Source organism: Tenrec ecaudatus, chromosome 6, assembly GCF_050624435.1.
Source record: "Tenrec ecaudatus isolate mTenEca1 chromosome 6, mTenEca1.hap1, whole genome shotgun sequence".
Classification (NCBI taxonomy): domain Eukaryota; kingdom Metazoa; phylum Chordata; class Mammalia; order Afrosoricida; family Tenrecidae; genus Tenrec; species Tenrec ecaudatus.
Window position 1 is genome coordinate 65,751,252 of NC_134535.1, and position 12,628 is coordinate 65,763,879.

At 39.8% G+C, this 12,628-nt stretch overlaps 1 protein-coding gene across 3 annotated transcripts in view; it reads right to left on the reverse strand.

Annotated features, from left to right (window-relative positions):
- MSRB3 (methionine sulfoxide reductase B3) overlaps positions 1 to 12,628 on the reverse strand; it is a 175,755-nt gene that overhangs the window by 66,888 nt on the left and 96,239 nt on the right. For all 3 annotated transcript variants that reach the window (XM_075551334.1, XM_075551332.1, XM_075551333.1), the window contains one exon: positions 3,873 to 3,901. In XM_075551334.1, coding sequence (XP_075407449.1) covers positions 3,873 to 3,901 — 29 coding nt within the window. The remainder of the gene's footprint in view (positions 1 to 3,872; positions 3,902 to 12,628) is intronic.

The following is a 12,628-nucleotide window of genomic DNA, read 5'->3' on the forward strand; positions in this document are numbered from 1 at the left end:
AAGCTTTATAGTTCTCAATTTACAGGATCCAGGTGCTTCTGGGTTAGAAAGCTATTCTACTTTAATCCAACAGAAATAACAGTGTATTAATATTTTGTTAACATTGATGCAATTCCAACTATATCTTGACCTTAGACCTTGAAATTCAAAAGAGAAACCCCTATTTTTTTTTTTGTTCTTCCAGTTATTTTGCACAAGTTCTGCTTTCCCCAGTGGCATGTTTTTGGAAGATATGTGCATATTCTTTAAATTTGACTGCTTCTTGTTTAAAAGTACAATTCTATACTCTGCTTTCTCTTTCATTCAACTCACCACCAGGACCTCTGCTGAGAGGTATGGACAGAATGTCCAAAAGAGCATCTATTTTGGATTTTTTTTCCCCCTTAACTTCTAGGAACCTTAGTTAAAAAAAAAAAATCTTGGAATTGGATTGAAAGAATCACTGAAGTTTCCAAAAGTGCCTAGTTTATTCAAGCAAAGTTTATACTTTAACACTGTGCAGGCTAACTTGTGGTCCTCCCTCCCCATGCTGATGATATGAAGCAAAGCCAGTAGGTTCTTTATTTAATTGGTTTGCGTCCACACGCTGACCTCCAGAGCTCTGTTTACATAGCCTATCATGCAATATGCTCCACAGTTCTCTGCCTCTTTCAAAAGCATGTTTCTCCTGAGATTTGATATACAGCTTTCATGTTTAATCACTACATTAAACTCAATGCTCTACTTCCTCCAGTAACAACTTCTTGGGAGGTGGGGAGAAGAGCAGAGCTTCTTGCTACTTAAGAACATAAAAGGAAATTTGTTTTACTGTATTAGTAAAAGGACCAACTCTACACAATTTTAAGCAAGCAAAAGTAGTACATTACTAGAAAACAATTAATAAAATAGAAACCTACAACTTCTTTAGAGAGAACCTAATCTCTGCTCTCAGCTGGCAGTCAAACACCTTAGGTGGTTGAATTATAAACCAAGAGAAATGGTTTTTACTCCGTATATAACTCAGTTTATAGAGAGAGAACACAGCTAGATGGAAGCAAAAATTTTAACTACACAAAATTTGAGAATTGGAACATTCCTGAGGTTCTCAAATCAGAATTAATCTATACGTCTGCCTTCAAATTGAAAAGAGTTTTTTCACTTGATTTTTAGCCACACAATTCACCACAAATAAAACTATCAAAATCTCATTGACTGATGTGGACTCGGTGATGGTGCAATTCTTTCCCTAAAAACGTGTATATGATCCAGATTCCTGAAATCTTAAAAATGTCAGTGACCCCCCTTTCTATAAGTCTAGGCAATTCCTAATTTTCAGATTTTAAACGAAATGAATGTATTTACTTTAAAATACTTTAAGCAAAAAAAGGAAACAAGGGAATCAAATGTGGTAACTGATTGTTTAACAGAGGATGATTGCTCGCGAGACTTAGGCCTTCACTTTGATGTAGGCCGGAACACTTTTCATTCTAAAAGGTCAAACATTTACGAACACACCCCGCAAATGTCTAAGATGATGCTTTCTTAATTCTAGGAACAAATCTTAATTACTTTCTAGGATGGTCAGTGAACATTTTTAACGTGTGCTGACAAGGAAAGCTTTCCTTCCTTGCTCCTGAATCTCCCTCCATAGTCTGAAATACATTTAAACAAACTGCAAAATGTTGTGCAGTAACATTGTGGGTAATTTGTTGTGTCATTTCCCTGAGAAATCAAGCCTGTACCTGCCTACACACATCAAACATCTCACTTTGAGCCCTTCCCTTTCTGGTTAGTCACCAGCCGTCCTATATATTCGTTAAGGTTTTATTTTTCGTAGTAAGATGGATGTCTTCCTTCATTTAAAAACCAGGAACCCTCTAGAAACCCTGCTACAGCTGTAACTAAGCTAGTGTACTCTCTGCATTTGAGGAACACTAAGAGAATCTGAAGCTATCGCAACCACACATTCAATTGTTCCAAGATGTGCCAGTATCACTGCATACAGAATACCAAAAATTAAAATTCTGCCTTCCTTTGTCATGACCCCCTCATTCAGTGGTAAGCTAAAAGACCTTTTTTTTAAAAAAAAAAATTACGTTTCTTAATTTCAACCCACCTGAAATCTTTCTGCAACGTATTTATATACAAAATTAAAATAAACTTTAAATCAGTATTCCCCATAAGACTTTTCAAAGCACAGAACTTGTATCTTCAAAGGTAAGTAGATGTTATCCATGACAGGCATTTTGAAAAAACATTGGACCAAGGAAAAAATAAAAGCATCATGGACAAAATCTTTACTCACAAGAGTAAAAGATGTGTGTGCCTGTACAGATGTTATAACTATTTTCATGATAAATATTAAACATCAGGAGAGGAATATAGCAGCACTTTAATTTAGGTTTGAAATTTGAGCATAAATCATGTGATTCTGACAACAGCTGCCTAATATTTCAGTTTTATACACTACTTCCAAGTCTTCTTTCAAAGTGAGCCTACTAGATTTTTATAAGCTGTACTCCTGATCCTCTTCCCAATGGCCAATTTCTAACTTTATTGTTAGTGCTTTAAGTACACATCAGATTACAATAAAGTCATAAGTCCTAAATAAATATTTGATGACTGGGTGACAATGATAAAAAGACATGCATTTTCAATGTAAGAAGTCATTCTCCATCAGTGCTAAGGGATATTTGGCATTCATTCATTTTTAATCATACTTACACCATTTTTGCTATTAAAAAGAACTTGTCAGTCTATTTTGAGCCACCTTATCTGAATCAGCAGAAGAGTCGATCAGTGACCCTCCTAGCATGCCTGCAGCCTCCTCTAGTCAATGCTATTAATCAAATGCCTGTCTTGGTGTCACTGGCCTCTGAGATGAGACATTTCAAGAACACGTAGAAGAGAAAGAGTCTTGGAATTGTGGTGCTCAAATTTAGGTGAAATTGTTAACTTAAACAAACAGACTTCATATTTAAAGGGTTTCACCAAGTAGTGGAACTTCATAAAGCTGAACAAGAAAAGATGAAACATACGGAGAAAGTACATTAGCTCCTTAATACCACTGTCAAAAAAGAAGAATACATGTCACTTGGTTCTTCTCTGAGCATAAAAAGCATTGTTTAATTTAAAACAGAACTAAAATCAAATTCAATATGCTTATAAATTGAAAGTGATAGTTTAAAATTATTTTCTCCTGAAATTAATTAATTCCTTTGTATGTACCTAACATGACACTCTCTTCCTTCCTTCCTTTCTTTCACTGAAAGCAGCATCCGCAATTCTGAGCGACATAAATGAATCTCAGAATGTGACATGCGACAGTGTCAACTCTCAGGACTACACAGCCACAGTCATCTTAATGAGAAGCAAGCATCCATGAGTCTGAGACACCACCATTTGTGGGACTGTAAAATTTGCTGATACATAAGATAAGGGCTTAATCTGACCTTAATTGTCTGTCTCCCTCCAACCAATAACCATAGATACCAAATAAATAATCGACAACTTTCTATTTCTCCTGGCTGAAACTACTGTTTGCTAGATTTATGTGTCTATCATTCACATTTGATAACAAATCACTTGCAGAAAATATTCAGATTTAGAATGCTTTGTCCACTAAAAAAATAATACTCTGTTCTGAGCAGTGAGGCTGTATAACCCCTGTGGATCCGTGCATGTAATGTCTCTTGCAGACCCGTCACAAAGCCCGAGTGAGCATCCTCACTTACGATTCCCAGCGGCCAGCGGCCTGCTCTGAGGCTGGGCCACGTTTTGAAGAGACTGCCCAGTCTGTTTAAGATCAAAATGGTTCTTCATCTGATGAATTACTCCTTAGAGAATAATGTAAATAAAACACACTAAGAATAACATTATTAATGTAAACATACCTGAGCCAGAGTCAAATTTGGTTTCTGATCTGCAAAGGAAAAGAAAATTTTTAAAACATAAAAATTGTTTGAACAATAGTTATTACATGGAGGGGAAGAAGGATGAAATAGTTAATATTTGTCAGTTCACTGAGGGACAAGTGGGATATCTTTCTAAGATGCAAATACAAACTTTTCTTAGCACCGTGAATGCATGCACTACCCTAGTCCCTGTAAATACACACATTTCATGCAGCTGGCCCAGTGCAGAAAATAGTTAAGTTTGCTTTTGAAAGAGGATAAATTATGTGGGAAAAAAACACCTGATATCTTCAGATTAACTTGTTTCAGTAATAGAATGAAGCAACACGAAGGGGAGAAAAAACAATTTGTAATTATCCTCTTTGCTTATTATTAAAGATTTTCAATTTATCAACACCAAGTAATTTTTCACTAAGCTCTTAGCAAGGAGTGAATGAACCTCGTAACCTCATACATTTAATAAGGAGGAAAAAACCGCTGAGCCCTTGTGGGAACACTATGTTTCAGATATAGGTTAATACTGGTTGTAAATTCAGAAGCCTTTGAAGCTCTCGGTTTGGCTGTGGGAAAACTTCTGTTGGGTAATTACTCTCAAGACGCTGCTGATGTCCCGTCAAGCAGAATGAGCCCTCTGACTAGGCCTATCTACACAAGCTACTATAAGACAGCATTGTCTACACTGAGCTCTCACACCAATTAGTGGGCATGTTCCAGTCGGATTTATATCACACGCTAACAACCGGTAGTAGACGTGGTCACAGCTGCCACAGAAGAGACAAGAACCAACCAGCAGGAGGCCTGTGAAAGGATGCTCCATGGACAGAGTTTTTTTCCAGGGGAAATGTAGTTAACTAAGTGGGAAATGAGGTTCCTTTGAAATGACGCCAAGGTACCAAAGCATCTTTGGAAGAAGTGATTTTCTTTACCTAAATAAGCTTCACGAGAAATCAAAGGGAGGACAAAAGAGAAAAGGATAGCAAGAAGCTTCCTTGGCTATAAAAATTCATCTTCTTAAGTATGCTTAAGTAAATTCGCATCTGACGCCTAAGTAATGTCAGCAACTAGGTAAAGAAATTGTGATTGCAACTATGACTGTGAACAATCAACACTGTAGTCCTGGTCTCCTTTCTCCCCACACCTTGGCCCCACCACAAGCCTCACTGTTGAGCCTTCTTCTCGGATGTTCCTGCCTCCTATTGCAGGTACAAATCATTCCTAATTTGTAGCCCTCTCTCCTATTCTGTAAGCCTCCTCTGTATTTCCTCAATCCAGAGCAGAATCATAAATGGATACCTTAACCTGGTGTCCACTGACTGGCTTCATTGTTTACCTTCCCAACAAAACCGTGGAGTCGTATTAACCTCAGTCCCTACAGCACCTAAGCAATGTCCGCTATTTCTGTTGAGCAAAACTTCTGCATGGCTCTCCCCGGATTTCTCTTCCTCACAGCGTAAGTATTTCAGAATTAAATAAAAGCCCTCCTTCTGATTTGTGTCATTTGTATTATGCCCCCCCCTTTATTCCTATTTTACAGTCACATTTACTGAAAGGGTTCTTGTTGTCCGCTGCCAACTTAGGTGGGGCGAGAGGAGCAGACAGTAAGGTCATCAGAACAATGAAGTCACAGGTGCCTGGGAGGCTGCCACTTGAATCCCACACTACTCTCTGTTTTAGACATTATTTTCTTTAAGTTTTGTCACAGTAGTTGAGCCTGTATCTTATATAGTAGCAATACTGTCACATATTGTTTTTTAAAGTCTTAAACTAAAACTTCTCATTTTTTAAGCCTGAAATGAAGTGACCATCAGAAGCAACAAAGCCCACATGGAAGAAACACATCAGCCTGTGTGATCACGAGGTGTTGATAGGATCAGGGATCAGGCATCAAAGAACAAACAAAATCATATCATTGTGAATGAGGGGGAGTGCAGAGTGGGGACCCAAAGCCCATCTGCAGCCAACTGGACATCCCCTTACAGAAGGGTCACGGGGAGGAGGCGAGCCAGTCAGGGTGCAGTGTAGCAACAATGAAACATGTAACTTTCCTCTAGTTCTTAAATACTTCCCCCCACCACCCACTATCATGATCCCAATTCTACGTTACAAATCTGGCTAGACCAGAGGATGTACACTGGTAGATAGGAACTGGAAACATAGGGAATCCAGGACAGATGATCCCTCAGGACCAGTGGTGAGAGTGGCGATACCGGGAGCATAGAGGGAGGGTGGGGTGGAAAGGGAGAACTGATTTACAAGTATCTACATATAACCTCCTCCCTGAGGGACAGACAACAGAAAAGTGGGTGAAGGGAGACGTCGCACAGTGTAAAATATGACAAAATAATAATTTATAAATTATCAAGGGTTCATGAGGGAGGGTGGAGCGGGGAGGGAGTGGGAAAAATGAGGAGCTGATGCCAGGGGCTTAATTGGAGAGCAAATGTTTTGAGAATAATGAGGGCAACGAATGTACAAATGTGCTTTACACAATTGATATATGTATGGATTGTGATGAGTTGTATGAGCCACCAATAAAATGATTTAAAAAATGAAATTACCATCAAGTCAAACACCAGAAAGGATAGATATTAGGAGAATTCAAGTATCAGTGATACTTAAATATATATATATATATATACAGTTGTTGTAAATACGCACAGCAAACACAGACACGTTTTCAAGTTCTGCATGTCCATTTTTGTGATGTTGATCATATTCTGTCTGCTGTGCAACTATCCCACCCTCCTTTTCAGAGTGTTTCTCCCTCCTTAATTTCAGCTCAGTGACCCGCGTGCTCAGGTTGGTGTCTAATCTTTCTAGTCGTTGCTCAGTTGCTGTCAACTTGATTCTATAAAGATAGTTCTAAAGGGTATAATGCTCAAGGCAGACATTCTTTTATAGTTAAGCTAAACTATTGTTTGGTTTTAAGAAGTCTTCAAGCAATTAGTTGGTTTGAGGTTTAAAGATGATTTGGGGGCAATAGTTTCAGAAATTCATCTAGGTGCAATGGCTTCAGAACATCTCGAGTCCATGAAATTTTGAAGTTCTGTTCTACATTTCCCCCCTTTTGATCACAGATCTTCCACAGACTCTCTGATGAAACTGTTCAGTACTAGTATCTCTGGTGCCACGGCAAAGGAGGCAGTCATTAAAATGTAACGTATACAATTCACTTGATAGTAAAGTTGAAGTTTTTTAGGAAAACAGTTTTATCACTGGTATAATTTTAGGCATATGGTCGTTTGTAAGATTCCGAGCACATTTAGAAAGCTCATTGTTTTACTTACATGAAAAACTCCAAAACCAAACCAAATTCCCTGAGCTCCCAGAGATCCTACAGGACAGGGTACACCTGTCTCCGTAAGTTTTTGAGACTGTAACTCTTAGAAAGTCCATCTTTCTCCTGTGGAATAGCTGATGGCTTTGAACTGCTGACCTTGCAGTTAGCAGCCCAATGCATAACCCACTACACCACAGGGGCTTTGGGAAAAAATCCAGTGTCCATGCAAGTCTTAGGTGTTTACATATCAAATTTTATTTTTTAGTCTTTCACATTGTACCCATAACTTCTTTGCACACGTCAGAGCTGCCATTCTTTATTAGTTCACACAGCTATTTATTCACACTCAGAGTTCAACAATTGTTGCAAACACTGTTGGCTACACTCTTAGGAGTCAGTCCTCCCTTGTCCTTAATAACCAATTCCAGCTTTTGAAGGATGCTAAAAATAAGTAAACGTAGGGATGAATATGATTTGGTTCAGGCAATCATGGCAACTCTACTGTCCTTTGCTCAAGGATAAGGATATGATTCACTTCTGAGCAGTGAGAGGTAGGAGATGTCTGCTGGGTATGCGTCTTATGCAGTTTCCACCATAAAAAGAAGACAAGTGACTGAGGGGAAAGGCCCTTTTTCGACTGCCTTCCACTTTCCTCACTGTGCACCCAGGAGAACAGGCCAAGGGAATCTAGAGCCTAATTCCACTCCAGTTCCCTAGCGCTCTTACTAATTTCAATAGTCCAGGCTAACGCCCTTTTTCTTAAGGTTTCTGCTGCTTTTACCCAATATATTCTGATACTGTTGCCACAGCAGTACTAGGCTACAAAATAAATACTTCTGTTTAAAACTCAGCCCCCTTTGTTGTATTCTGATGATGTTATTGTTGGTCTGACACAGAGATCCTATGTACAATAGAACAAAGCACCACACGGTCCCGTAGCATCCTCAAATTTGTTGAGTTCCTTGTTACAGCCCATAGGTCCATACCATTCCTTTTTTCATTAACCTTCTAATTTATTAAGTATGATATCATTCTTCAGAGACTAGTCCCTCCTGATAATATGTCCACAGGGTCTGAGATGACGTCTCATGATCCTCCCTTATAAAGAGTACTCCGGCTATCCTTTTGTGGTAGTTAGATGATTTTATGTCAACTAGAAGACTCATGAAAGTGTAGGAGAGGAATCTCATCTGTCAGTAAGGTCACAGGCCGATGATGTCGCCTTGAGGGTGTGGCCTTCTGCCTTCAGTTTCCTGCTGGCTGGGACTCTGCCACTGACCTGAGAGCTGCTGGTGGCCTGCTATGTTGCCACCAACCTAGGATTCACACATTTCTTCACCCACTGGCCTGGGATCTTCCTTCCATCTGCATCACTGCATGTGACAGCATGAGTCTGAAGAGGGACTTATGGACTAATATTAGACTTAGGGACTTTTGTTGGACTGGGCTGGGATTTCTTCTTGATATAAAACTCTTTCTTATACATACATGAGTCTTGCTAGATTTGTTTCTATAGACAACCTGGCCTAGCACAACATTTTAGGTTTTTTAATACGGAGCTCATACAGATATCATAATAATCCATAATTCAATTAGGTCAAGCATAACTGTACAGTTGCTACCACAATCAGTATCAAAACATTTTCTTTCTCCTTGAACTTCTTGATATTAGTTCCCTTTTATCCCTCCCTTCCCCCAGAGCCTTAATATTATATATGTTTTACTTTTTTATTATTATTTTTGCCCTATCTGACCCCATCAAGTAAATCCATTCACTCCCTCGTGGACAGGTCAGACTAGCCGCTCTACCTGAACTACTATCTTTAGGCTCTCTTCTGCAGCACTATCATCTAGGGAAGGGACGTCATGTCATATCTCGGGCTGAGGCCAGCCGTGCAGCCCTCTCTGTGAACAAGCTGCTCAGAGTCAGGACATGGCCTACCACGAGGAGGTCTGAACACACCTTCTTACAGGACGAAGTCCTACATTCTTCTGGAGTCCATAGTACATGCAATATACTTCCCCAAGAAAATGCCAAGGCTTGATACAGGGACACCTTAGTCTTCAAAGTGACTTCTTGGCTTTTAAACACTTTTTTTAAAAAACATTTTATTAGGGGCTCATACAACTCTTATCACAATCCACACATACACATACATCAACTGTATAAAGCACATCCGTACCTTCTTTGCCCTAATCACTCTCAAAGCATTTGCTCTCCACTTAAGCCCTCTGCATCAGGTCCTCTTTTTTTTCCCCCTCCCTCATGAGCCCTTGATAATCCACAGATTGTTATTTTGTCATATCTTGCCCTATCCGGAGTCTCCCTTCACCCCCTTCTCTGCCGTCCCTCTCCCAGGGAGGAGGTCACATGTGGATCCTTGTAATCAGTTCCCCCTTTTCAACCCACTCACCCTCCACTCTCCCAGCATCGCCCCTCACACCCCTGGTCCTGAAGGTATCGTCCACCCTGGATTCCCTGTGCCTCCAGCTCCCATATGCACCAGTGTACTATCCAGGCCTGCAAGGTAGAATTCGGATCATAGTAGTTGGGGGGAGGAAGCATCCAGGATCTGGGGGAAAGCTGTTCTTCATCGGTACTACATCGCACTCTGACTGACCCATCTCCTCTCCTAAACCCCTCTATGAGGGGATCTCCAGTGGTCGACACTTGGGCCTCGGGTCTCCACTCTGCACTTCCCCCTTCATTCACAATGGTATATATATATATATATATATATATATATATATATATATATATATCACATATATACACACATGCATATATATATATATATATATATTTTTGCATGATGCCTTATACCTGGTCATAGCGGCATGGGAAGAACTGGAGGAAATCATGCTAAGCGAAGTAAGTCAGACACAAAAGGACGAGTACAACATGAGTCCGCTGAGGTTAAGTATTTTAAAAAAATGCAAAAGTGGCATAGGGGAAAAAGCTACTGTATACAAACATTTTTGGGGTGAAGACTGTAGTATGGCAGAGACCAGACCAAAACCAGGGATGCACATGGTAGACAACGGTGGAGGAGGTGGGGAAAGGAAAGCAAACACTTCTAAAGAAGTCTTTTGGATCAACGTTTCCTAACACAGTGTATTGTATGGTTTCCTGGCTGCTGTTACCATGGGTGTTAATTGTGAATCAAAGTAAAATGAGACCGTGGTCAACTTCAATCTTTATTTCACTTATCATGATGTTGTTGCTTATTGGACTAGCTGTGAAGACTTTGTTTTCTTTATGTTGAGATGTAAAGGCACACTGGAGTCTTTGATCTTCAACAGTAAGTGGTTCAAGTCTTCTTCAATTTTAGCAAGCAAGATTGTGCCATCTGCATATCACAAGTTGTTCACAGTGAGTCTTCCTCTAATCCTGATGCCATGTTCTTCTTCATATAATCAAGCATCTAAGATTGTCTTCTCGGTGTAACACCTGATGAAATATGCTAGGATACACACAATTCCTGATGTACACGTCCTGCTTTCAGCCATACAGTGTTCCTTTTTTGCTGCTTGAAGGACTGCTTTTTTATCTATGTGCAAGTCCCACATGAGTACAATGAACATCAGTACAATAGAAATTCAGGAATTTCTATTCTTCACAATGTGTTCTAGTTTGTTATGGTTCACACAGTCAAATGCCTTTGCATGGTCCATGAAACCTACATCAACAGCTTTCTATGCTGAGCAAATCATCAGAGAAGCTGGATTACATAAAGAAGAAGGGGCATCAGGACTGGAGGAAGGCTTATTAGCAACCTGCAACATACATATGGCACAACCTTGTTTGCAGAACGTACAGGAGACTAAAAGCTCTTGCTGATGAAGATGAAGGATTACGGCCTTCAGTATGGACCACTGCAAAGATCATGAATATCCTCACAGCTGGATAAATGATTGAAGTTGTCAAGGATCTCATCTTACTTAGATGCACAATCAATGTTCAAGGAAACAACAGTCAAGAGATGAAACAAACTGCATTAGGTAAATCTGCTGCATAAAACCACTTTAAATTGTTGGAAAGCAAAGATGTTATTTTGAGGAGTATGGTACACCTGACCCAAGCCATGGTATTTTCAGTTGCTTCTATGCAGTGAAAGTCGGACATTGAGTAAGGAAGACCAAAGAAGAATCAATACATTTGAATTATGGTACTGGCAGAAGAATACTGAAGAACTATGGATAGACAAAAGAAAAAACAAATCTGTCTTGGAAGAGAACAGCCAGAATGCTCCTTAGAAGGGAGGATGGAGGGACTTCTTCTCAGATGAAACCAGTCCCTAGAGAAAGACATCAAGCTTAGAGAGGACGCTTGATGAGATGGATGTATTGAGACAATGGCTGCAACAATGGGCTCACATACATGAACAACTTGGAGCCTGGCTCAGGATCAGGCAGTTTTTGTTCTACTGTGCACAGGGTCACTATGAGGTAGACCTGACCCAACGGTACAGTAACAGCATCTTTCTGATATTTGCTGCTTTTGGCCAGGATCCATCTGACATCAGAAATGATAGTCCTCATCCCAGAGCCTCTTCTAAATCTGGCTTGAAATACTAGCAGTTCCTCTCAATGTAACTGCTACACTCATTTTTCCAGTATGTACCTCAATCTCTTAAGTAGGCCGTTCATAGCGTCTTCTTCCCAAGAGAGTACATATGCAAAGTGATCAAAAGAGCTGACCAACACTACACCTCCCCAAAGTAATGCTGATAGTAGGTACTCTTGGTACAGTGTGATAAAAATGGCACTTTACCAAAGGGCCTTCCTCCCCCACACCCATAAAATCGGTCAATTCATGAGGCCAAAATATCCTCACAAATTCCAGTTAAGGAGCATCCCGCAAAAGACCTGATTTCAAAACTATCAAGGAAAAATTAAAAGGTTAAGAGACTGTAACAGTCAAGAGAAGTTTAAGAAACTATGACAACTAAATATATTGTGTGTTACAGATAGGAACATGGAACAGAAAGATGACATTAGGTATAAATAAGTAAATCTGAATACAAAATGGATGTTACTAATAACACAGCAATATTGGTTAATTAATGCTAACAAATATATCATACTAGTGTCGGATGTTAATAAGAGAGGAAAAACTGAGTGGGGGGGGGTTCTTTAAGAATTCTTGCTACCATCTTCTCAATTTTTCTGAACGGCTAAAAATTTTTCTACAGACTCAACCTGACACAGCAGTTAACTGCGTGGCTACTGAGAGGTTGGTGTTCTGAACCTACCAATTCCTCTGTAGGGAAAATATAAGGCAGTTTATTTCCATAAAGATTTACAGCTTTGGCCTGTGTGATCACAAGGTGTCGATGGGATCAGGTATCAGGATCAAGCATCAAAGAACAAAAATTCTTATCATTGCGAATGAGGGGGAGTGTGGAGTGGGGACTCAAAACCCACCTGTAGGCAACTGTACATCCCCTTACAT